At 41.2% G+C, this 25,987-nt stretch overlaps 1 protein-coding gene across 1 annotated transcript in view; it reads right to left on the bottom strand.

Annotated features, from left to right (window-relative positions):
- Nucleotides 1–25,395, bottom strand: part of cdk18 (cyclin dependent kinase 18) — a 48,635-nt gene extending 23,240 nt beyond the window's left edge. The window contains exons 1-2 of the mRNA XM_056735059.1: nt 25,046–25,395; nt 8,989–9,124 (exon numbers count right to left, since the gene is read on the bottom strand). Of these exons, the coding sequence (XP_056591037.1) occupies nt 8,989–9,106 (118 nt within the window). The 5' untranslated portion in view covers nt 9,107–9,124; nt 25,046–25,395. The remainder of the gene's footprint in view (nt 1–8,988; nt 9,125–25,045) is intronic.
- Nucleotides 25,396–25,987: the final 592 nt, after the last annotated feature.

Here is a 25,987-nt window from a genome sequence, read left to right as displayed (position 1 = left end):
CGTTGCTACTGTTTGTTTTCTGTTGAGTTTAGAGTTCTTTTAATGAATGATGGTTTTTGATTGTCACCATGGTTGAGATTTGTGTGTTCAATGTTGAGGTGTAAGTGCATGACATAATGTCAAAGCCGGTATATAAACACTCATCACAAACTGTTTAAACAGTTATTTGATTCAAGTTTAGGTCTGTTTGAGGCAGAACACATTTACAATTGTAGTAAAAGACAAATACTTTTTTATTTATATATTTTACAGTACTTAAAAAGTACTTGGAATATTTCATTTTGCTAATTTAACATTTTTCATCCACACAACAGATATATATTAATTGCCTGAAAAACAGTAATTGTTTAGAAAACAAGACAATCACATTACATAAACAAACAAATTTAAGTTGGCTAAACATAGTATCATTACTTTGAAGAATTAAATAATATAAGTTGAGTCAACATAAAAGTCTTACTGCATCAGGTTACCTCATTTTTTGTCTCAATTGTTTTTTTAACAGTTGAGCCCGGAAGCTTGACAAGTGGGTCGGCTCATTTTGCATTGCAGCTTGTAGGTTAGAGAATTTCATGACCCTTTGTTAACTAAGTGAACTTAAAGCTCTTAGTTTGGGGCTACCGGTGGCACACACTCTCAGCTCATTATTCAGAATTGATTGTAGTGTCCAGGTGAAAGTAGGCCGCCAGATATTAGGCAAATCCTCTGTCATAAGGCTTCAGCCCTCGAGGCTGCGATTGATTATGTAGAAGAATATTTGGACTGTTACCCACTTTAATGTATGCTCTGTGTCGCAAGGACATCAAGAAAAAACGTGTTGTTAGTAAAAGTGATGATACTGTGTTCGACCAAATTTGAGGAAATTGTTACTGCAACACGCTGTTGCATTGGTCAATGAGATGATGGATACATCAGATGTGCTGTTGTATTTTTGCAAGTCATTTGAATTAACTATTTTAAGTTTATGGTGGTGAGGTGATATAACTTGACATTGAGTTGATGTAACTTAAAAAACGTATTTGCTCAACTTATTTTGATGTGATGTGTAACAAAAGCTGAAATTACTTGTAAAGCCAAGTTGATTGAATTTAAAACAACAATTTATGATTTTTATCATTCTACATTGTTTAGGTCAGTGATGTTACTTTAAAGGCAATAGATATAGTACTGACTGTTTTTTATGCAAGTGAAAAAACTTTTATACTTGTTTTAGTTTTAGAAGAATTATTTGATTCATTGCAGCCCTTGAGTTTTTTCAATGGAAATGAGGACACATGTCATTCATGCCTGACCAGTGGCCACATGTCAACTTTTGAGCGTTTCTTTGACTGACTCTAAACTTCAAACTCTTCTTTTCTGTTTGCCTAACAAGCGTTTCATTCACCCTTTGTAGTATAAACTACTTAGTGGGATTTTGCTGTGCTTATAAAATCCCATCATAACTTGCATGCGGGCGTTTCGGGGTCTGTAATTATGCGAGATCCTCCAAGGGATCTGTCGAAAAGCCATTTGCAAAGCATCATCGTTAAATATAGCTCACATCTTTCTGGTAATCAAGAAACACTTGTTAGCCAAAAGACTGCCTCCAACATTTGCATGATGACTCCATCATGGGCGTCTCTCCGTGGAGAATTACTTGGTTGCGTTGCGATCAACGATACATCACAGATTTAATGAGATAATGGGGGGAGACGTACTGGCAGGGAAGATATATGAGGCTTGACTGCCTAACGTGAATCAGATCGCTTTCTACATTTAGGTGCCATATTAACTTTATGGTAATTGAGATTTAATAATCTGAGGTAAATTGGCAAACAAATTAGAATGAAGAGTTCATTTCTGGGGCGTCGCTTTTCCACCCTGACCCAGGGTTTTTATTTCTTTTACATTTTTGACTTTAAAGTAAAAAAACTTAAGTCAATTTTAATTAATATTTTTGGTTGATATTTCATTTTAGACCAACTATAAGGCTAAGACTAAGAACGTCTATAAAAATTGGTATATATTATTTTAAACACGTATCAACATGTAAAAAATATATATTTTAATAATTAAAAATAAAACGTTTATCAACATAAAATTGTCTTTTTGGTCACAACGAAATTGGATTATAGAGTCGATTTAAGTATTACCTTCTTATTTTTTTTCCAGTATTACTTATTTTCGTTTATATAATATTTGTAATAATTACTTTTTTTTACTTAAGGATGTTGCATTTTGTAAACCACATCAACTGGTCATGTTACAGGTCTTTTTAGTGTATGCCTACAATCTTTCTACATTTTAAAATCGTGAAATAGTGTGAATGCATTATTAATATGTTTCATTAAATATTTATGGCATATAATATTGATATAACAGTATTATTTCTTTCTTGTCATATTTAAATCAACAGAGTATGTTGGGTATATGCTAACAACATCAAGGTCATGGCTTTAAATCCCCGAGATCACATGGACTAAATGTCACGGTTCTGCCTATCTTGTCTGGCTAATTCTTGGTCTTGAGGCAGAACCAAAACAGAATTCCCTGTTTCATGTGGGGAGAGAGATTTTGGACCTTTTGGGCTTCCATACTCTCCCCGAGTCTCGTCTGTGTTTCCCGCCATTTCGTGTCATTAGCTTCCCCTTAGTGTTTCATCTGTTTCACCTGTCCCCTATTAATTATCCTGTCATTGTCTCCCTTTAAGAGTCCTCTTGTTTCATTGTCTTGTGCGGTTCATTGCTTGTACTTGTGCTCTGTTCCTGTATACCGTGATCTTACCTTGTTCCTGTTTCCCGTGTCAAAGTGAGTGTTAGTTTAGTGTTCTGTTCCAAGTGCTTGTTTTCTTAGTTTTAGTTTAGTAAGTCAGCGTCCTTGTTTTTTGTCAAAGTATATTTATCCCTGTATTGTTTTCCCCCATCGTGGGTCTTGTTTTGCTTGTTTGTTTAGTTTAGTGTTTATTGTTAATAAATATATATTTGTCAAGTCTTCATCCGCCTTGCCTCTGCCTGCACTTGGGTTCTCTGCCATGCCTATCGAGAAGACTCATGACAGAATGAACCGCCCCAACAGAACCCAGCAGGCAACCGCGGACGATTCCTTGCGGTCCCACCAGGCCCGACTCCTGTTGGGTTTTAAGCAGGGGGATCGCGGGATCAGGCAGTTCGCTCGGGAGTTCCTGGCTGCAGCTAGGGAGACTGAGTTCGGTGAGGCAGAGCTCAAGGTTATTTTTAACTGCTGCCTCACCGAGCCTCTCCGGCGGTCTGAGATGAGGATGTTGAGCTCCCTGTGGATGGGCGACATGATCAGGTATGTGGTCAACCGGGATGATCCCTGGCCATTAGTGCCAGACTGGGTGTCCACCCCCGTGGCTACCGTCCCGGAGGACCGCGCCCTGGCCGCCCTTACCCTGGGGAGCTCGGCACCCTCATCCGCAGCACCTCCTGCGGCCACTCTACCGTCGGCCAGCCCCACTGGCCGGCGGAGGAGAAAGAAACTACCCAGTCCGGAGCTACCCAGTCCGGAGCTACCCAGTCCGGAGCTACCCAGTCCGGAGCTACCCAGTCCGGAGCTACCCAGTCCGGAGCTACCCAGTCCGGAGCTACCCAGTCCGGAGCTACCCAGTCCGGAGCTACCCAGTCCGGAGCTACCCAGTCCGGAGCTACCCAGTCCGGAGCTACCCAGTCCGGAGCTACCCAGTCCGGAGCTACCCAGTCCGGAGCTACCCAGTCCGGAGCTACCCAGTCCGGAGCTACCCAGTCCGGAGCTACCCAGTCCGGAGCTACCCAGTCCGGAGCTACCCAGTCCGGAGCTACCCAGTCCGGAGCTACCCAGTCCGGAGCTACCCAGTCCGGAGCTACCCAGTCCGGAGCTACCCAGTCCGGAGCTACCCAGTCCGGAGCTACCCAGTCCGGAGCTACCCAGTCCGGAGCTACCCAGTCCGGAGCTACCCAGTCCGGTGCTACCCAGTCCGGTGCTACCCAGTCCGGTGCTACCCAGTCCGGTGCTACCCAGTCCGGTGCTACCCAGTCCGGTGCTACCCAGTCCGGTGCTACCCAGTCCGGTGCTACCCAGTCCGGTGCTACCCAGTCCGGTGCTACCCAGTCCGGTGCTACCCAGTCCGGTGCTACCCAGTCCGGTGCTACCCAGTCCGGTGCTACCCAGTCCGGTGCTACCCAGTCCGGTGCTACCCAGTCCGGTGCTACCCAGTCCCAAATATTTTTTGGGGGGGCGCCGTGGGGAGGCGACTGTCCGAGCGGCCGTTCCGGCCGCGGATCCGTTCCAGGAGCCGGGACCAGGCCCGTTCCAGGAGCCGGGACCAGGCCCGTTCCAGGAGCCGGGACCAGGCCCGTTCCAGGAGCCGGGACCAGGCCCGTTCCAGGAGCCGGAACTAAGCCCGTTCCAGGAGCCGGAACCAAGCCCGCCGTCAAGTCCGGCCGCCCAGCCGCCGTCAGAGAGCGCTGCCCAGCCGCCGTCAGAGAGCGCTGCCCAGCCGCCGTCAGAGAGCGCTGCCCAGCCGCCGTCAGAGAGCGCTGCCCAGCCGCCGTCAGAGAGCGCTGCCCAGCCGCCGTCAGAGAGCGCTGCCCAGCCGCCGTCAGAGAGCGCTGCCCAGCCGCCGTCAGAGAGCGCTGCCCAGCCGCCGTCAGAGAGCGCTGCCCAGCCGCCGTCAGAGAGCGCTGCCCAGCCGCCGTCAGAGAGCGCTGCCCAGCCGCCGTCAGAGAGCGCTGCCCAGCCGCCGTCAGAGAGCGCTGCCCAGCCGCCGTCAGAGAGCGCTGCCCAGCCGCCGTCAGAGAGCGCTGCCCAGCCGCCGTCAGAGAGCGCTGCCCAGCCGCCGTCAGAGAGCGCTGCCCAGCCGCCGTCAGAGAGCGCTGCCCAGCCGCCGTCAGAGAGCGCTGCCCAGCCGCCGTCAGAGAGCGCTGCCCAGCCGCCGTCAGAGAGCGCTGCCCAGCCGCCGTCAGAGAGCGCTGCCCAGCCGCCGTCAGAGAGCGCTGCCCAGCCGCCGTCAGAGAGCGCTGCCCAGCCGCCGTCAGAGAGCGCTGCCCAGCCGCCGTCAGAGAGCGCTGCCCAGCCGCCGTCAGAGAGCGCTGCCCAGCCGCCGTCAGAGAGCGCTGCCCAGCCGCCGTCGAGTCCGGCTGCCCAGCCGCCGTCGAGTCCGGCTGCCCAGCCGCCGTCGAGTCCGGCTGCCCAGCCGCCGTCGAGTCCGGCTGCCCAGCCGCCGTCGAGTCCGGCTGCCCAGCCGCCGTCGAGTCCGGCTGCCCAGCCGCCGTCGAGTCCGGCTGCCCAGCCGCCGTCGAGTCCGGCTGCCCAGCCGCCGTCGAGTCCGGCTGCCCAGCCGCCGTCGAGTCCGGCTGCCCAGCCGCCGTCGAGTCCGGCTGCCCAGCCGCCGTCGAGTCCGGCTGCCCAGCCGCCGTCGAGTCCGGCTGCCCAGCCGCCGTCGAGTCCGGCTGCCCAGCCGCCGTCGAGTCCGGCTGCCCAGCCGCCGTCGAGTCCGGCTGCCCAGCCGCCGTCCAACCCTGTCAGGCTGATCTTCAGACCCTGGTCCAGCCCGGCATTCCAGCCGTGGTCCAGCCCTCCAGTCCTGCAGGGGACTAGGACGGTTCCCCCCAGGACTACCCCTGTCAAGCCTCCTGGGGCTCCGCGCCCTGGCGCGTCCCCAAGGGCTGGAACTTTCCCACCCAGCCCTCCCCCTTTTGGACTTCCCATGTCTTCTTGTTTGCCCCCACCCCCCCTCCCTTGTTTGTTATTTTTATTAAGTCACCCTAATCCCCTATTGATTCTTGCCTGTCTGCCACTGATTTTGTTTTCCATGTTTTGTTTAGTCTTGTCTATGTCTCAGTCTGTCTTGTCCTGTGAGTCTCCTTGAGGAGCGTCAGGATGTCGCTCCTTAAGGCGGGGGTTCTGTCACGGTTCTGCCTATCTTGTCTGGCTAATTCTTGGTCTTGAGGCAGAACCAAAACAGAATTCCCTGTTTCATGTGGGGAGAGAGATTTTGGACCTTTTGGGCTTCCATACTCTCCCCGAGTCTCGTCTGTGTTTCCCGCCATTTCGTGTCATTAGCTTCCCCTTAGTGTTTCATCTGTTTCACCTGTCCCCTATTAATTATCCTGTCATTGTCTCCCTTTAAGAGTCCTCTTGTTTCATTGTCTTGTGCGGTTCATTGCTTGTACTTGTGCTCTGTTCCTGTATACCGTGATCTTACCTTGTTCCTGTTTCCCGTGTCAAAGTGAGTGTTAGTTTAGTGTTCTGTTCCAAGTGCTTGTTTTCTTAGTTTTAGTTTAGTAAGTCAGCGTCCTTGTTTTTTGTCAAAGTATATTTATCCCTGTATTGTTTTCCCCCATCGTGGGTCTTGTTTTGCTTGTTTGTTTAGTTTAGTGTTTATTGTTAATAAATATATATTTGTCAAGTCTTCATCCGCCTTGCCTCTGCCTGCACTTGGGTTCTCTGCCATGCCTATCGAGAAGACTCATGACACTAAAGAAGTACACGTAAGTCTGCCAGTTGCATACATTTAGAAGTCTTTTTTAGAATCTTTAAAAACCGCCAATAGGTTTATTTTTAGCTTGTTTCCATTATCATTGACGATATCAATTAACAAAGTCATCAGTAATTTCATTAATAAAATGAACACTGTCCAGTTGGTGTACTCTGCATGCTTGGTTTATTCATTTGCAGCTGGAGGCAAGGAGGATGATGTAAATATAAGAAAATCACTCTTGCATCCCCTGCCCGCCTGTCCTCGCCATCCTTTCAAACTCCATCGTGCTCCAGCTGTCTCCATCGCAGCCGCTTCTCCTGAGGGGAGGGCGAGGCAACATCGTGCCGTCCCATCAACCAATCAGAGCAGCTGGTCCTCGGTGGCGAAAAATTGAGCGTTGTGGAAACATCTGCCTCGAACAGACAGCTGAAGAGACTGATCGCTCCCCAAACAAATGTTTCATTCCCAGTATACACCGGGGTCCCAATCCCCGTCCTGTTATGGACTGAAGGTTCGTTGCTTCATTTCATTTCTCAGAATGAGAATATTCAGGGTTCATAGACTTTGTTATGATCCACCTTGCGGTTTATTGTACTGGTTTATTTTCCCAAAGTTCATCGTAAATTAAATTTCCTTCGATTAAGAACAAAGTACAAACTGGCCCATGACAAGTTTCTTCTTGGATAAATATGTCTACAAGGGAAAACCGCAGGTGTTGGAAATGCTCTTTATATCTTCAACACTCATAAATCCTTAAAGTAACCTCGCTCGCGCACTCTCTGAATGTGATATTGACTTATGAAGGCGTTCGGACCGTAGAGTCAGACATCAGAGCTGAACTCTGCCGTTACTTCTGCATGAATAATGTACGATAACCACGATTGCAATTTCAGTGGAGATGTTTGGTGAGATGTGTGGAGATGCCTGAGGGTCAGAAACCGGTTTCCTCATCATCTCCTGTGGAAGAGCTCTGACCCCCGCAGGGCAACACGGGGTTGATAGAGCCACCAGCTCTGTGGCCTTCTCTCCCCTCACGGCTCTTTCTGTCTCTCTGAGAGATTACCACATCCTCACTGATCTCTCTCTCAGCCTCTTTGTGATGTGCCTCTCCAATTGAGAAAGAGCCAAAGGGCTTTAGATTGATGAACAGCCAGCATCAGGTGACGCAAAGTTGTCGTAATATCGAAGTTTACCGTTTACTTAATGTGCTTTAATGTATTTTTAGTGCATATTATTCCAAACAAATCTCATAATCTTTGATCTAATTGTCACTTATTAGTTTACATTTTAAACATCTTTTGATTATGAATGACATCACTGATCACTTAGACTCGTCTTCTCCAACCCACTGTCTTAATTCATGTATATGTAGCCTGTATGTTAAAAATGGTGCTATATAGCACTAAAACTGGTTCTTTGCTTTTACCACTTTATGTGCTATAGCAGCTCAGTCATCCCCAAAAAACGCTTCAGAAAATTTTGGACTGTATATGTATGACATTTTTCACAAGTATATGTACTTGTGTGTTTTTATTTTGGAAAAGGTTTCTTCATTACATTATAAAGCGTACATATATTATACTTTTTACTTCAACACTCTTTTATTAATTCTTAGGGGCCGTTCACATTTTGCGACTAAAACCGTTCAATAACTGCATTAACTCTGCTACTAGATTTATTTTTGCTCATCTGTGTCTTCATCTTCGCTGCAGGGTTTCTATGTTGTTCCAGAAAAGGTGAAGCTGATTGGTTGGTTCTTGTCAGATGACCTGCATTACAGCGTTCTGAAATATTTCCACCATTCATGTTGCGACTACGTCTTTCTTTAAAATAGCAAACATGAGCTCGTAAAAGACTCACATGTGAATGTCCTCTTCCTCCATTTCATGAATACATATTTTGTATCTTTAGTTCTTTCTTACTTTTGTCGAAGCGCAATATTTAGGTAAGAAGTTCTAGATTTTTCTACGTAATAAATGTTAAAGGTAAAACATTGAAGTGTATTTAGGACATGTGAATTAGCTTTATAATGAACTAAAGTATTTTTCCTCAAAGCAAAAACACTCTGATAAAGAACAGAAACATGAAAATGTACTTGTGAGTAAAAATACTTAAAAATTCTGTTATGCTCCTAAACACATCAGTCAACGGTATTTAAAAGCATTGGATATGCGGTTTTGTGTTGTTTTTAAACCCAACCATTTTTCACCAATATTTTATTTTAAAACACCATAAGCACAAAAGACCAAAGCAAAGCTTTAGAATCTATTATAAATGCCCAAATGTGTGAGTGCGTTTTATATTCCTGTAGCTCAATTGGTTAGCAGCACAAAAGCCATGGATTCGATCCCCAGGGAGCAGGCATAGTGTGTACCAAATGCAAATATCCAAATACTGAAAACAAACGTTAAACTCTTGCTACTCATAGAATGAATGCAGGACAAACAGTTCCTCTGATGCTTAGTGTTCACGTTCAGCTGAACGTCTGGTGCTTTGAATGAAAGATATGAATATCAAAATGAAATCTGTACCATCATTGCAGCAGATGTTGAGTTGGTTTATCTGCTCCGTGAACTCGTTCTCGGCTATCGTCTCCGTTCGTGGCACAGAAAGTGAGAAACGCCTCTTGAAGTTCTTCATCTTGTTCATCTCGCTGGACCAGAACTCCTGCAGGGACGCAAGAGTAGTGTGAATATTTTTTAATAAAACATTAGAAGAAAGTGCAAACACGACTTGTTATGATGTTGTTGGCGTGTCACTTTGTTGGAATTGTTTTTACTGTCCTGTTTTCAAAATCTAATTACTGGCGTGGAGACATGGCATGGTTTTAAAACACTTTACAGAGATTTGCTTCTTTGTTAAAGCAGCAAGTGGTGAATTCAGTGTTAGAAGATAAAACTCAAAAAAAGTTTGTCTAACAATGTCGACGAGCCTCCCATCCCACTCCATCCAGATGCAACAACTAGTCAGACATCACCACTATTATGATGCCACAACCGTAACATACGATCGCCTACGTTTATACATCTGTAACATATGATATTTAACAGCTCAGCCGCACCGTGTGATCTACACTCATCCACATTGTACACAGATCAGTCTCCAAACATCTCATCAAACTCTCTTCTCAGTTCCACTCTTTCATTCCTCCGTTGCCAGGCAGTTCGGTTGCTAAGCGCTGTTATTTTTGCTAACTGCGGGTGTGAGATTGTGCTGTCTGCTTCGCTAATTATTTTGAAATCAAAATGGGAGACTGGCCAATCCTCTTATCGCCTATTAGTGTCAGTGATGCCCCTAAATAACCATCTCACAGCACCTCTGATTCACAAATTTTGGTTTCTCTGAAATTACCAAGTAAACAGGGATGCCGTAAAAGTGACATTTGTTGATTGTTTTCTTTGGTGCTTTTCTCATTTCATTTCTCTTGCGCTCTGAATAATATTTAATGTATTTGTTTGTTTTTGCTTAAGGTGACACTTCAGTCGCCTTGACTTGGAAATGCTTGTAGGATTTCACTGCCTCTTTGTTCATAAAATACGAGTTAAAAGGAAACTGCGACTGTCAACATTTCCTTTTGGGTTCCACGAAAGACATAAAAACATATTGGTTTGGAGCTATGATGTAAGCGATGACAGAATTTACATTTTTGATAATTGAGTGAAACTGTTATTTTCTTTGGCTATATTTGGACCAGATCTCTTTAAGAGAAGAAATCCCATTTGCAAGATCTCCAGGCATCTATTTGAGTGACAAAGGACCAAATCTTATCTAATTAGGGAAGACTTCGGCTTACTCAGGTACATATTTCAGGCTGAATAATATCAAATTTGTTTCTTAAATTTAAATGACACTAAAGACACATTTTCCAGGGATTTGCTATTGCGCAAAGGTTCACAACACTGTATCGACATATCAGTTCCTTCAGATTCGGCCCAAAGGCATCTTCTGGTATGTGTTCGGTTATAATATAAGAATTTGTTTTATAATTAATTTATATTCATATTTTACTGTGTATTCATTGTATTAAATGAAATTAAAACTACTCAACAGTTATTGATTCTTTGCGGAGGTCTACCGGAAGTTATGTTTGGGCCACATAACGTTTGTTTACGTTGTGGAAACGTCTAAAATCTTTGGTTTGGTGTAGCATTCTACTATACTATTCGTATTATTTCTTCAGTATACAGTATATCATGTATATTTGTATACATTATGCATCCTGTTGTTTGTCATTATTGCAGGAATGTCTGTTTCTGAATTCTTATTATAAGAAAAAGTTGCTTTTTATGCTAGGCAGGGACGCCCAGATACTCGAAAGCAAAGTATTAAGATGATTTTAAAAGACGTCAGCACCTCGCAGCTCCATAGAATCCATCAGACAGAACGGAAATATTTTATTGATGCTTTCTCTTAGAATTTGGTCTAATGTATTCACTCTGAATCCAAAATCTCATCAAAGTGTTCGGCTGTCTTAAACTCCAGGGAGCCGCCAATGATGTGAAGGTGTCATAAGCAGATGTTAACTGAATCATCCGGAGAGGTGACCTTATATTCTCTGTCCAGACTTCTTCCTGTGCTGGCAACTTTTCCCATCCATCATTTATTCTAATTCTTTTTCACAAGTTGAGTTTTTCCATTTCAATACTATTTCTTATAAAACCGAGTTTGTATTTATCCAACTTAACCAATGTGCTGCCAACTCACTCGTGTTCAGAGATTCTCAATGTACTGAAGCAATTCACAGCTTTCTCGTTTCATTTGACCTGACCCGTCCATCAGCCGGCCGCCTCGCTGCCTTTTGCTATCTGCCAAAGTTCCTCCGGGAGCGCGGTGACTCAGAATAGAGACACCTTCTCCTCCGGCGTGATGCTATCTGCTTCAGACGAGCCGTGGAATACTCGGAGTGACTCATTCGGCGCTCTGTACTCACTATGCTCAGTGGGGACGTGACTTGTCTTTGACAGCGAATCTATTAATAAGGTTTTTTATTTGGCAGGGCGGCTGGTGCATATGGAGCCTGATGGACTGTGTGTTCCTGGAGTGGGCTGGATTCGCTGGATATGAGCTCGGCAGAAACACGTGCACTTGCTAAAAGTAATTTAAGAGGAACTGGTGCGTGGAGTCGTGTTCTTCTCTGATGCTTTTGCATTTGGCTGATGAAAATCGTTTTGCAGATATATTTAAAACAGCGTTGGAGACTTATGCTAATGCAGTACTAGTTTTTAGTAAGGTATTTCATTAGTGGTTTTTAATACGGATTTTTAAGACAAGCGTCACTAATTTTGCGTAGGAGTATGCCCATAAGACACAACAGAGTTATTATAGTTTTGATCTTAGTTTTATTTAGTTTGATTAATATTTCTGATTTCATGTTCATTTTAGTTACATTTTTAGCAATTGCATTATTAATTAGTTTTTTTATGTTTATTATCATAATTTTACTGCCTCAAATTTATTTCAGTTTATTTGCGAGGCAAGATTAGATACATTTTCGCTTCGTTCAAGTTTTTTCAATCATTTTTAGGTCGATATTTGATTTGATTTCAGAAATCAGAACAGAAATGTCCTTGAAAAAACGATTTCTTTCTCTTTGCAATCTCTTTTTCACCTACCAGTTGTTATTCAACACTCCACTATCCCTGTGTCACAGACGTCGCTGCTTATATCCCCAGAAAACGGGTAGCGTTAGTCTAAATTTAGCCCTCCACTGTTAGCAAAGCACAAACACACAGTCTGATACATATTGACCTCTGAATGAGATGGCTGATGAACCGGAGGGAGAGTCCAGCCACAGCTGTGGAACTGCCCCCACCGTCCTTGGCTCCCTCCCTCCACCAGACGCCAAGATCAAAGATCACATTAACATTGGGAAGATGTGCAAAGACATTGGGGAATGTTTAACCTCTCTGTGCAGTTGGTGTTTGCTACACAAAACACGCCAGAGAAACTAGATTTTTACATTGTAAGTTTGTGACGTGATGCTAGGATGCTGTGTTGGTTGCTAGGGCATCGGTATGCAGTTGCTATGGAATTGGATCGTTGCTATGGATCTTCCTGCAATATGGCCAAAATCAACAGAGCCAACGCCCGTGTCGCTGTTTTATTGTGGTCCATGCATCCTTTAATGGGAGTCTGGTGGGTTTCGTAGCAGAAGCTATGGCTTAGAATAACTATTTCACACCTTTCTACAAGGCGTCGTTTTAATTAAACAGGAAGACAAAATTAAAAGTGAAATCTTTAAAGTTTTTTAATTGGTTGTTTTTTGAAGTAGCGTCTCTAAAACCCATGTCCTCCTGCTGTTTTATACAAAGACATCACACAAGCGGCATCTAAAGACAAATAAATATAATGAAATCAATGAATAATTCATGAAAAAGGTGCCTTCATCAAAGAGGCGGCACAGATGCATTTACATAGGAATATTGATAACAAGAAAACAATGTATTACTCTATTGAATATTATATTTTAAATAATACTGTATTCTGTGATAATATTGAAAAAGTTTAAATGAATAATTTAATTGTTGGGTTGACTTGAGGTACACTATAAATCGCTTTGATATAAATATCTGCCAAATGTATATATTCAATGTCAATGTAATGATGTAAAAGTGAGTTTAGCCCCTGGTTTTACTCTCATTTTCTACATATCTCTCTAATTATCCCTTTTTTAAGCACAAAACAGCTTAATCGTTCATCGCCATGAATGCGTTCCAAATCAGGATGCGCCCCATTTGTTTTCTTTACACACCACAGATCCGGCTCGGCAAGGGGCAGAGAGCACACTGGCACATTGTGCGGCCAGCCAAAGGGCCTGCATTCACAAAAGTCTCGTTCGCCCGGCACGACCCGGCACGCAGAGTGAAAAGCGCAACCAGAAGGCGTACGCACCAAAAAACAAAGCCGTGGCCCGACTAATTTGGTTTTCTGCAAACTCCGTGGACTGGACGCACTGCGGGGTGCGTCGTTTCTGATTGCGAACACGACTTCCCACATGAAAGATGTGAGAAAATAATGAGAAGTTTCTGATCTCTCTGACAGAGTTTGGCCGCCCCGTCTATGGCTTGCCATCATCAAATGGCATCTGCTCCGCTCCTCGTGCCAGCTCGACTTGGCCCAGGGCTCCGAATGGGAAAACCCATCATTTGGCAATAGGAAGACCTTGATGGTGAAACAGTGATGTCTCAAGCTGTTTCTCCACGGTAGCGTGTCACATCAATTCGCCTTTTTCTGCGTCCGTCTAAACTAGAGAGAAAACATAAAGGAGTTTTTTGACAGTCGGGTTACGTTTGATGTCGGGTTCGTCGTATTGCCAACGCTGTGCTTCCCCAAAGAATCACGCAACCACGAGGTCATCATTATGCGGCCGTTGTTGAAAGAATAAAGAGATTTGATAATTTTGTTTGGACAATGTAGATTTCACATTATTGCCATCTCTGAATGTGTATGAAGCGAGCGTCTTGTCTCTTGTTGCAACTGAATACCCTGCAGACATTGTTTGCACCGTTCCATCTGGCTTTGCCTTTGCAATTACTGTACTGGCATTACTGCACACATATTCGTCCACCAAGTCCATTTATTGAACAATGGGAGAAATGAAATGACATTTGCCTCTAGCGCAGCAGAGCCTCCAGCAGGGCAGTGTTGTGGAGACTCAGCGCTTGCGTGCCGAGATGGAAATCATTTCACCCACGCTTTAATTGATACTTAGGCATCTGTGGGTGAAGTTCATTCAATCAAACGCTAGTATTTGTCCAGGAGAGCCACCATGCAGAGATGCCCTCAAGACCCCTGAGAGGAGCCAATACTGCAGTTTCTGGAAAGGATTTGTGATTTGATTGTAAAACAGGATCTGCTGAACACTGAAAAGCTCCTCCAGGTGTACTGTGAAGGTCATTGCTAATCATTGGTAACGCGACAATTGAATACATCTTTACTGGATTTACTACAGTAGAGGAAATGCTACAGTAGATACTTCCCCTGCACATTGTTTACTTAAAGGTATAGTTCACCCCAAAATGAAAGTGCTTTCATCATTTATTCGTCCTCCATCATTGGAAACCTGTAGGACTTTCTGCTGCAGAACACAAAAGAAGATCATTTCAATGATGTTGGTAACCCAACAACACTGAACCCCATTGACATCCACTGTATCCGCTGTATAAAAACGAAATATCTTCTTTTGGTAGCACAAAATTCATATAAAGGTTTTGAAGCATGAGACATATTTTGTGAACTATCCCTATAAAAGTTAAATCTCTTTTTATGAGATGCAAATACATAGAAGAAAGGAATTGAAAGGAACCCCAAAATGAAAGTTCTGTCATCATTTACTCACCCTCTTTTCATTCTAAACCTGTCTGGCTTTCTGTCTTCTGCCAAACACAAAAGATGAGTTTAATAAAGAAAAACAAAACCTGTAAACAAAACCGTCAGTCCATTCACACCAATGCATATCAATGGGGACTGTTTTCTGTTACCACAATATCTTCTTTTGTGTTCTGCATTAGAGAGAAAGGGTGCGTTATATCAAATAAATGATGACAGAATTAAAATTTTGGGGTAATCTATTTTATCCACATGACAATCACTGGAACCATCACAGTGTTTTCCATATAAAGAATTTGGGCTGCCAATCTTATAATTCAATTTTTTCGTTGACAAAGTTTGTGAAGTACTTTACTATTACTTGTATGATTTTTTATACATTTTACAAACCTAACAGTTATGAGTTCTTAAACTGGGTTGTTTCACCCTAAAATGCTGGGTTGCTTCTAACTTAGTTTTGGGTCAAATATGAACATTATAATTTCACTCAACAACTGAGTTTGTTCATTTTTGGGTTGAAAAGAATGCAACATGTTTATGAGTTCGTAATTATGTATTAAATTTCTTTATTTTGGTGAACTAATGCAAGGAAATTTGCATGTCTCACAAAATAGAGTTCTGTGTTTTGGTTCAAATGCAGATACTTGCTGTTATATATATATATATATATATATATAACTGCAGTTTTCCCCCAAAAACAAATCATGCAGAAACAAATCGCCATATTTTGTGTAAAACCCCTGTTTCTTAAAATACATGTCTGCACAGATGACCTAGATCCTATCAGACGCCCAAGGGACCGACTGACTCATTCATCTGGAAGTGCGCTTCAGTAATCTCACTTCAGGAACATGCAAGATGCTAGTCCACTAAATGGGTAATCATCGAATAGAGACACTTTGGCCGCCATAATCCAGTTCTGACATACAGAAAAACATAAATCCTTCAGCCCTAAAATTATGGAGCTGTTTTGTCGTTAGTAAGGAAAAATACCCGCCGTCACATTTCCGTTCACATTCGCCAGTCTTCACAGTGATAACAATGACAATTTAGAACAGAGGTGTGTTTTGGCCTTGCTGTGTTTTGAGCTAAATCAAGGCATGGATGACTAACAAGACAAAAACAGATCTTTATCTAGCTTTGTGGAAGTTGTGCGGAGACGGAGGAAGTGCGGTAACAAAGCAGGGACATTCAGGAGTCTAGATTAATGAGCAGAAGAGGCGCTCTTGCGTGGTCCACACTCGGAAAAGTAAGAGTGTGTTTTTCCTCACTTCTGAATTCACCACTGCCGTGTAATGAATCTTTGAAAAGATTGTGGAAAGTTTCTCTATAATAAAAACAGACAGATCTCAAAAAGCAGGATGTTATTTTAGACATCTCCGTCTACATCAGTCAGTGCAGTGAGGATCAGCTTTTTATAGCATTAACTGGAGATATACAATAATGAAATGTAAATGTAACGAAGTGTCTAGTCTCAGTTTGTCTTGAAAATCATTAAAAAAAATACAAATGAACCAGTAAGAGTATGCAAATCATGCGGATAAAACAGTCCATGTGACATTTATGACATCCTTTCTGAAACTTGAGTCGAGACGTATGTGAGAAACACCTGAGATGCAGGATTTAAGAAAAAGTCATTTTAATGTCTTTATGTCTTTGCAAAAGCTATATTTAAGATGCATCAGTTTATCAGACGTTTATTATCTTATCACTTCCATAATGTACTTAAAGTGCTCTATTGTCACACATTAATTTTGTACTTAATAAACTAAAAATATTTTTTGCACCTCTGTTCATCGTGTCTCTAAATATCACTGATGAGTACACTTAGATTTTCTTAAATTTATCGTAAGAATTAAAACAATTTTTTTCTATATTAAGTACTATAAGTAGGCTACATTAAAATATAGTGCACTTTATTCATGTTCGTCCCTAAGTATCCTATTTTCGGACTCAACCCAGATTTTAAACTCAGTCCAGTTGGCAGATTATTTTACGGCCTTGTACACAAGATCTTACATTCATTGAAGTGCACGCTTTGTCGTGGTTAGACAACTTATGCCAACATAACGTCGCCCCTATTTTAAGAATTAGAACACTATAAACTGTATTTTGCATTTTTCTGCTGATTCTTTGGTGAGAAAAATAAACAAGGTTAGCGGATATATATGAACTTCAGTGTTTTTTCATTCCTATCATTTGGTTTTAAATTTGATGTAAATGTGCTTACAAATTCAAGTAAAATATCTTTCAGGTTAGAAATATAAAGTTGCCTCCATATAGTCCCAAATCTTTGTTGTGATTTTTCATGGGATGGATGGATAGATGGATTGATCCCACATGGGAAATTGAGGTGCGTTAGAATCAATGCAAGATGAAAGATTAGTCCAATAAAATGTTGAATGACATTATAGTTTATAGTATAGTAAATACTTTTAGATTTTCATACTTTTTGTTCTTGCGTTACAGATTTTCAAATCTACTTTTGTAGTAAAATAGAATTTCAAACCATTTAAGAGGAAATATCAAGACATACAGCATTAAAAACAGTATGGTTTTATAGGCTGAAGGTGTCATTATTTTTACATTTACTGTGGAGTAAGTTGTTTAACTATTATCTTTTTGTCAGCGTAGTAAACGATGCTCAGCTGGTGATTTTATTTGATGGAATACACTGTAAGTGACCTCCCGCTGCACCGTGTCCGGCCACAGCCGTTGCGAAATTGAAACGTCCCCCCTTAGACAGATAGCGATACCTCACACGAGCGGCCCCCCGATACAATATTCCTGCCTGTCAGACTGAAAAGCGTGCAGCCAAACTAAGACAAATGGGTTTCATGGACGCAAGGGCTTAATATGCAGCAAGGCCGAAAACGACATGACGGGAAGGGCTATTTGTCACTGGCTTCGGCTCGCCGGCATGTGCGGACGTCGATAAAGATGCAGATTACTTCAGCTGCCATATTACTCCGTCTGTCGTGGAAATGAGCGGGTTGTGAATGATGCGTTGGCGCTGGTGTTGTATAATTTTGATTCATTTGCTTTTCATTACTCGAGTAAACACTTGACAAGGCTGCTAATGTAAAACAACTGTAACTTCGTGGGTTGGACCGATGGTGTATTTTTAGAAAGCCGGTCAGGAGTAATGCCTGTAAACCTCATGTCTTGTGATGGGGGGATAAAGATGATCTCTTGTTTTCTGTTGCTTCGACACAACAAGCTCTTTCTTTAGTTAATGTAAATGTCCGACAAGACTCATTGGCCGTCAAGCAAAAACAAAGACGCCAGTGATCATATTTAAACAAAGTAAATATGCAACATACAACCTTTTTGTTCGAGATATTTTATGTCCCTTAAGATTATCCACTACTAAAGAAAATTTACCGAGGTTTTATTTTAGTAAAAGTGTAGTAACCTTGTTTTTTGATGTAGGGAGGGGCAGATTAATGGTCATTTGTATTACCATAGTTTTACCGCAAATACTATGGTAAAATGATAATACATTTCTGGTTGCTATGGCTTTACCACAAATAAAAGTAAATGAGGATGTGAGAAACAGCAAAAGCAGGCAAATATTATCCATGATTTTTTTCATGAATTCAGTGATGTTTTGTTGTATTTTATTGTATTAAAAAATGAATTAATAGTCTTGAGCAAACTTTCTATTTTAATCTTTCTATCCTAGATGATGACAAAACAGGCATTTTTCTTTCTTTCTTTCTTTCTTTCTTTCTTTCTTTCTTTCTTTTTATTTGTTTGTTTGGTACAGAGCAACTGTATGTGTTCATTTGGCAGGCCGTCAGTTGTTTATAAAGACACTGAATTCAGTTACAGGAAATAAAATGTGATTTTGTGACTACAGTACGTGGTCACTTTGTCACTGTTTTGATCCACAGAGTTTCTTCTCTCCCGCTGTGCGGATTGCTAACAGGATTTAGCCGGTGCCATTCGTAAAAACTGCGTCGTACTGCTGTTTGTCATGACGGTCACAGCATGTTGCCGTTTTTATGAGATATACCTGACTTGCCTGAAGAGTTTTCCAGCAAAATACTCCTTTGTTTACAGCAAACAGAAGAGCTGAGACAGTAAACATTACCAAGAAAAACTAGACTGAGGTGCACATGACAGTTAGTGGTGCCATTTGTGTTTGAGACCTTTGTGTTACATCAATTAAGGATTTATAGGAGATTTAGAATGTGTTTGAGTCAGTTACTGTCTCTTTTTATTTGTGTGCTGTTTCTGAAACTCATTAAGAATCAAATGAGACAAACTAGGGCAAGTTATTTAATGTTCTGCCGTATCTCACAATATTTACATTTTGGTTGCAGTGAAGTAACATCATGGTTTATCAATAACTACAAATCAAATTAACATTATTAAAAAAAAATATTTACCAGAAATGACCTGTTGCCTACCAGATTGGAACTATAATGTGTGTTTAACTTTAAATTTGGATTCGCTTAATAGGACTAACTATCCCACTATTTCAGGGGATTATAAGACCTAGTCCTAATAAGTGAATCCCAATTTAAAGTTGATTTAAAGTTTACAGTAACTTTAAAAACAAATCCAGACCTAGCGTTTCTTTGGTTGTCTGGTTTTCTTTTAAGTTCAGTGGTAAGATTACGACAACTCCCTAACATTTTACAAGGAAATTGAAATAAATCATATTCTTTCAACTTTTAACAACAGAGACTTTCTGGGTGGATGGAGCGTGAATCCTAATTTGTGATAAAAGAGCAGCTCACGCAGGGAATCCTGACAGGAGGTGAATTTTCTGAGGTGAGACGCTTTTACTTTCTCAGCTAATGATGGCAAGAACTTGACAAAGTTAATAAATGTGTTTCTGGGAGTGCAGATGTTGGTATCAGAGCTCAGTATGATACATCTCTTATTTTGTCCCCCAAGAGAACCAACCGAGATCTCACATGTAATGTTTATTTGTCGTGAGACCGTAACTGAATAATGGAGCATGCAAATTGTCTTCAGTTGTTTCCTATATCATACGACACAACATAAAGCAGTGCTAAAGCACTAGCCCGATATAATCTATTCTTCCCCGTGTAAGATTTATACAGCCGCGCTAAAGAAATGGACCCGGGCTGGTTTGCTGGAGTTTATGACCTGATGCTTTGAGTTATGATTTATATAAAATTGTTCTGAACAGCTTCAGTTCTGTTGAATGAACGGCTCAGTCTGCAGTGTGGTTGGCGTGATATTTTAATACGGTAGATTAGACTGATCTAAGATTCAAAATTAAAGGCTTGAAAAGGGAAAGTCAGCCTTACAAACAGGCAAAAGCTTTGCACAGAGGACTTAAGCATGACTGACATTTTGTTCTTGTTTGCTGTATTAGGATCGAGTCACAGTATATGATGATTCATTCACATTTCATGGGTCATTTAAAATAGCTTTACATCAGAGTTTTTGAAGGACTTTTTTCCATCTATCACTTTTCTGCTGCCATTGTTTTTTATTTGATTTTCAGTTCTACACATTTGAACCTTTTCTTGTTCCATTTCATGTTTGTTAGACAACCTTAGTTCATCTTCCTTTGATTTGCACATGTAGGTGGTTTTAAACGAATTCTGTTTTATTCTAGTTCATGTCTGCATAGTCCAGTCTTAGAAAAGACGTGATTAACTCAAATTAAGATCCTATCTTAATTTAAACCCTTTCAAGGATTATTAAACCTGTGAGAGTAAAGGCCCGTACACCAAGAACGGTAACTATAACTATAACTTGTGAAAACAAGGTTGCGAAAATCTTTGTAAATGTACAGTCCCCATCACAACAATACCTACACAGAGGGTTGATATAGATCAACTTTGAAAACGTAAACAATGCTGAAAAACTTTTTTAACTTTACACAAACGTTTGAACAAAACAGAATCATTTAAAGCGTTAACTGAATATCTTTAACTGATTTATTTTATATGTAAACCATTTAAACTTGTGCTTCTGGATCAGTGTTTACACCTTGCGAAGTGGTCTATAGTTGGGATCACAGCAAATCTTTTCATTCTTAAAGGGCTCACACATAATGTAAAACTGAGCTTAGAAAAAACAAAAGTTATCCTCCATGTATGTGGATGCTAATATTGTTATTAAAATCTAGTCATTCTTGGCAGGTTTTGCACTTTTCTGATACCACGAATAAGATGTATGACTTTAAATCTGTATTTATAACAAATTTAAACCAAACTATCTATGAGTATGATGATGTTCAAAAATAATACAGATGCTCACCTACGGACGCAAAAAACATTAGTGAAGCGTCTTTAAATGATGCAGTGACGCTTTTGAATTATCATGTTGATATGTTGCACACAGATTAAACCTTTTTTTGTCCCTTAGTGCCATATGCTGTGTGATAAATAACTGTAGTAGTCGAGGTTCAAATTATGAAGGTCAAATAATCTGTCATCTTAACTCTCCATTCATCTCCAGTAATCGCTCACACATTTATACTTCTGTCATCAGAGTGCTTAAACCGCTATAGATCAGCAATCTCTCAGTTCTCCAAGTTATTTCTGGTAAATCAATAGATGCCCAATAGAGACTCTGACCATTGGTCTTTACAAATCGATGGTATCTCTCTCTCTCTCTCTCTCTCTCTCTCTCTCTGAGTGTCTGTATTTTAAAGCACTTGTTCATCAGTAAACAGATTGAATTTAGTATACAAGTAATGTATGTATTCAATGTTTGGTCAGCACATAAATTAGCTCACAAGCTAGTCTGAGCGTGTAGTTTCAATGCCGCCGATGTGACTTTCACAGAGTCACGTGAGCAAAAAAAAACGATAGCCCAAAGAGGTAACTATAGCAACAGCAGACCACCCGAGTGCTTTCCGTTATGATCCGGTAGGTACATTGAAATAAAAGCACAAGTGCTCTTGGTATTCATTGATTTGTAAAAGATTTACATATCAAAGTGCCGTGTATCTGTGAAGCGGTTGTGCTTAAAAAGGATAATTGACTTTATGCGACCGTAATGAGGGTTATTATTAAAAGCCAATCTGGCAACCAAGCTATAGCGCTGAACATACAGTATGTAGATGCTCTCATCGATAACTATCTCACTTTAGCACTGCCGAAGGACAGCATCTTGTTCTGAATCTGCCAGCCATGTGTCAATGCTACCGGCTAGCAGCGTGAATGCACAAACGCTATCTACAGAATGGAGTGAGGTTATAAGTTCACAGGGCTGCGAGCATTGACGCCAGCGAGGCGAGAGCAACCGAGGGCAGATGGTGCAGAGGTTGAATCCAGTTCCTCTCGTCACCCCCGATCTGCACCCGAGCGCTCGTGATGGGTTGACCTTGTTCCCGTCTTTCTGTTGATATTAAAGCACTTAAAAGCTTCAGCCACAATGCAGTATGATGGTTCTCCGTCTCCTGTTGGGATATTTCATATGGCACTGGGAGTTTTATTATGTTATCATTACAAAGACGGAGAATAAAGACAGAGGGCTTCTTTATAATCATAGAGGTCTGAAACCGTATCTTTCCTCGGAAACAAACCTCAGGGAAATTCCTGAAGGAGCTTTTTGTCGTTTCTTGAACCATTAGCATCACCGGATCCAAGCACATGATATATGACCCTCAATTTCACTCTTTTTGTGTTTAGTCTGCCGTCGCCACAGTTTATCTCAAATGAGCAATAAAACCCCTCGATTCTCTTCTCCGAGGCAAAATTGCTCAATTATCCTCAATCGCCGTTTCGAGGTACGTCTGCACAGGCGAAGAGAAATTAACTGAGTTTGAAGACTAACAAAGTGCAATTTCCATTCCTAAATGCACGATTACAAGTAGACGAGAAACGCAGGCCGCTTAGACGTATAATATCTGAAATCTTCTCATCATATAAAGGAATTCAAAATTCTATTCCAGTCACACATCTCATATAATGTTTGTTCTTTTATTCTGCCTCTCTGTTTAATGAAGGTTATCTTCCCACAGAGCATAAAGTTTGTAAAGCAACTTACTGTATGAGGAAGCTGACAGCTCAACATGACTAACTGATATAAATAACCTGACGTGTTCTAAAAGAAAATAAATATCACACATTAGATCTCTTTAATACTTCCTATACACCAATGATGTTTAAAGGTATGCAAATAGAGATTTCCTTATTTTAAAAGATTCAAATAATCTGACGTCTCCTAGAGTTTCTCAAAGATATCTCTTTGTGTGCTCAGATTGGTGCCATCAGTGTCTGCCGGCAAAAGTAAGATTTCACTATAAACTAGTGCTGTCAAATCTACTGTTTATACATATATGAATACACAAACATACATGTATGTATTTAAGAAATATGTGTAGTATAAATGATGTAAATCATATTTAGATATCAGTTTTAGAGCTGTTAAATGATTAATCGTGATCAATCGCATTCAGATTAAAAGTTTGTGTTTACATAATATATGTCTGTCTACCGTGCGTATAACTTTTGTATTGATAAAAACATACACATACATGCATATGTTATCTAAAATATAAATATAAAAAAAGTATAATTTAAATGATTGGTAAATCGTGTATGTTTTTATAAGTACAAAATGAATATACAGAGTGCACAGTCATGTATTATGTAAACACAGAGGTTTATTCTGGATGCGATTAATCGTTTGACAGCCCTAAGATATTTATGTAAATATGTGTTATATATGAAGAGTTTGGTTCCAAAATGAGGTAACAAAATCTTTTTTTTTATATGTTATCATGTTTTTATTGTGTTACTGTAGCTAGCTGAATTTGTTAAGTTATTATGGCTTAAATTTAAACAAACCAACTGCTGTTTGATGAATGTTAATTGCAACGCACAATAAAAAACATGATTTTATCTCATTTTGGAACCACACTCTTCATATACATGTATGTGCGTGCATTTATATATACATATAAATATACACGCAACACCGACATATATTATATAAGCATGAACGTTTATTTTGAAACCGATTAATCGCAATTAATTGGTTTGACAGCACCACTATGAACTCAAACATTTCTCATAAAATGATCTGAGCAATGCAATCGACTTTAATGTTATAGCGTCACATTGTAGACAACGTCTCATTTCTGTCTGTTTTTATTTCTCCTCAGGTATGAAAAGCATATGAGACCTGGAAATAAAACCTAACTGAGATGAAGTCTCATGAGCATTTGAAAGAGCATTATCTGAGGAATAACTCGTTTTTTGTTAGTGTATATCAAACTCATATACACATTTTGTAGATATCCTTCTAGATAATATGGCCGTGTTTTGCGTCATTCCATTTGTCTTCACTGGCTGATATCACGTGATCCCCTGTAATATAAAAAGTTCATGTTTGATCACTGAAAGTGAGAGGTTTGGTCATGGATTCATGATTCTTGTTCCCAGGGTACCAAATTATAGCAAACCTTTTCAAGGGAAAAAGTGTTTGACAGCCTTACACAGAACCATTTTAAGCTTCACAATTAACGTTTTATTCATACGGCGGCCCAAAGTGCACAGAAACCAATACCCTGATCTTATAAACATATGACGTAACATCAACTTCTCCAAACAACCCATGTTGCTCAAAGAGCAACCTTTGCTCAACCTATAAAGAACCATTAAACAATCGTTCATTTTTAAAGAGTTTAGTGTGTTTACTGTAAGTTACATGACTCGTATGAATAACCTTTCTCCCACTTCCACTGCCAACCGCCTATTGTGTTTTCACACTGGTTCTCCTTCACACTAATGTTATTGATTGATGTTAGTTTAGTGGTGTTTGCGGTTATCTGATGGGCTGTATTATGCGGGCGTGCTATGTAAACATTGAAATGCGCCACTTAAAAGCGTGTCGTTGTTGTTCGCCGCCGCTTAGAGCACTCAGCACAGATCTATAGTTCCAACCCCATGCTCCTGTACGTGCAACCGTGAATCATGTGCACATCAAAGCCCACGGCGCTGAACACGCATGACCCCGACCATGCATGTGTTGCGTCAATGCATGTCAGCCTAACGCGTATGTGGGGGTTCAGAAAGATGGGCGTGCGTGTGGAGCGATCCTAGAAGAAAATGCATCACATATACATGCTTGCATATACCTATAGGTCTCCATAGACTGAAGCACTCGCAGTCTTCATGCACATCTGCTTTCTAGCTTTAAACAACAACAGTGCCAGCACACGTAAAACACGTCACGAGCACATGCGTCCCTCTGTCCACTTCAGTTTACGGCAGTAACAACGTGCAGGTATGAATGCATGCAGAATTGCATACTCACAGGGGTGGTTGAAGTCTGCAGGAGGCAAACAGGAGTCGGTCCTTCTTCTCTTAGTATGAAAGGGAAGATAAAGAGTAGGTTGGGCGGCCTCCAGGTCTGAGGCGGTCAGCGCGCCGCCAGACAGATAATCCAGAACTTGAGGTGTCTTAATTATTCTGCAGCGTGCACGCAGGCATGCTGTAGACACAGACGTGTCTCTTGCCTTCCTTACTTACTGGTGTGTGCTTCCTCTCGCCGTTCCTTCCTAATTCTGCTCATCAGAGACCTTCTGACAGGAGACAGAAAAAACATTACAGCTAAAAATAAAAAAATAAACATACAGGAAGCAAATGTGTCTCTCTGAAGGATTTTATAATCAGCCTGGGTCTCCACCCCCACTTGGCTGTCTCTCCTCCCCTATTGTTATAGCAACGGCCAATCGGAGAGCATCATCGCACAAGCCCTCTCTGGCTGCAGAAACACAGTGATTCTTTTACACTAAAGCTTCTTTAGTATTCCTGTGCTTTTAACCGGTGTGTGTTTGACGTGGTTGTGGTTACTCTCTCGTGTGAAGTAGTGGAAGGTTAAACAAGTTGAACAAAGCTGTCAGACGGGTTGGATTTTGTCCTTTGTGGTTTACTTATCTGTATACGACTCGTGCGCATTGGAGTGTGTTATTGGGAAGATATCACAATAGACTAATTAGGTTTTTTAAATGCCAGAGAGATGAAGTTTCTGAGCACTTCCCTAGATATTGAGTTTCTGTTTAGTTTTAATGGGCAAACGGTTCAAGTGAAAAATAGGATTTTATTAAACATCATTATATACTAATAAGTGTTGCCAAGATGTTTTATGTATCCCCTGAAGAAAACTCTTTAACTTTTAATTGTTCCAAAAAAGTCATTATATACACAGTGTGAAACAATACAGTATATGATGCAATTCTAAAAATGTTACTGATAT

Source organism: Triplophysa dalaica, chromosome 21, assembly GCF_015846415.1.
Source record: "Triplophysa dalaica isolate WHDGS20190420 chromosome 21, ASM1584641v1, whole genome shotgun sequence".
NCBI classification, from domain to species: domain Eukaryota; kingdom Metazoa; phylum Chordata; class Actinopteri; order Cypriniformes; family Nemacheilidae; genus Triplophysa; species Triplophysa dalaica.
The sequence above is the reverse complement of the archived record's forward strand: the minus strand, read 5'-3'. Positions and strand labels throughout refer to the sequence as shown.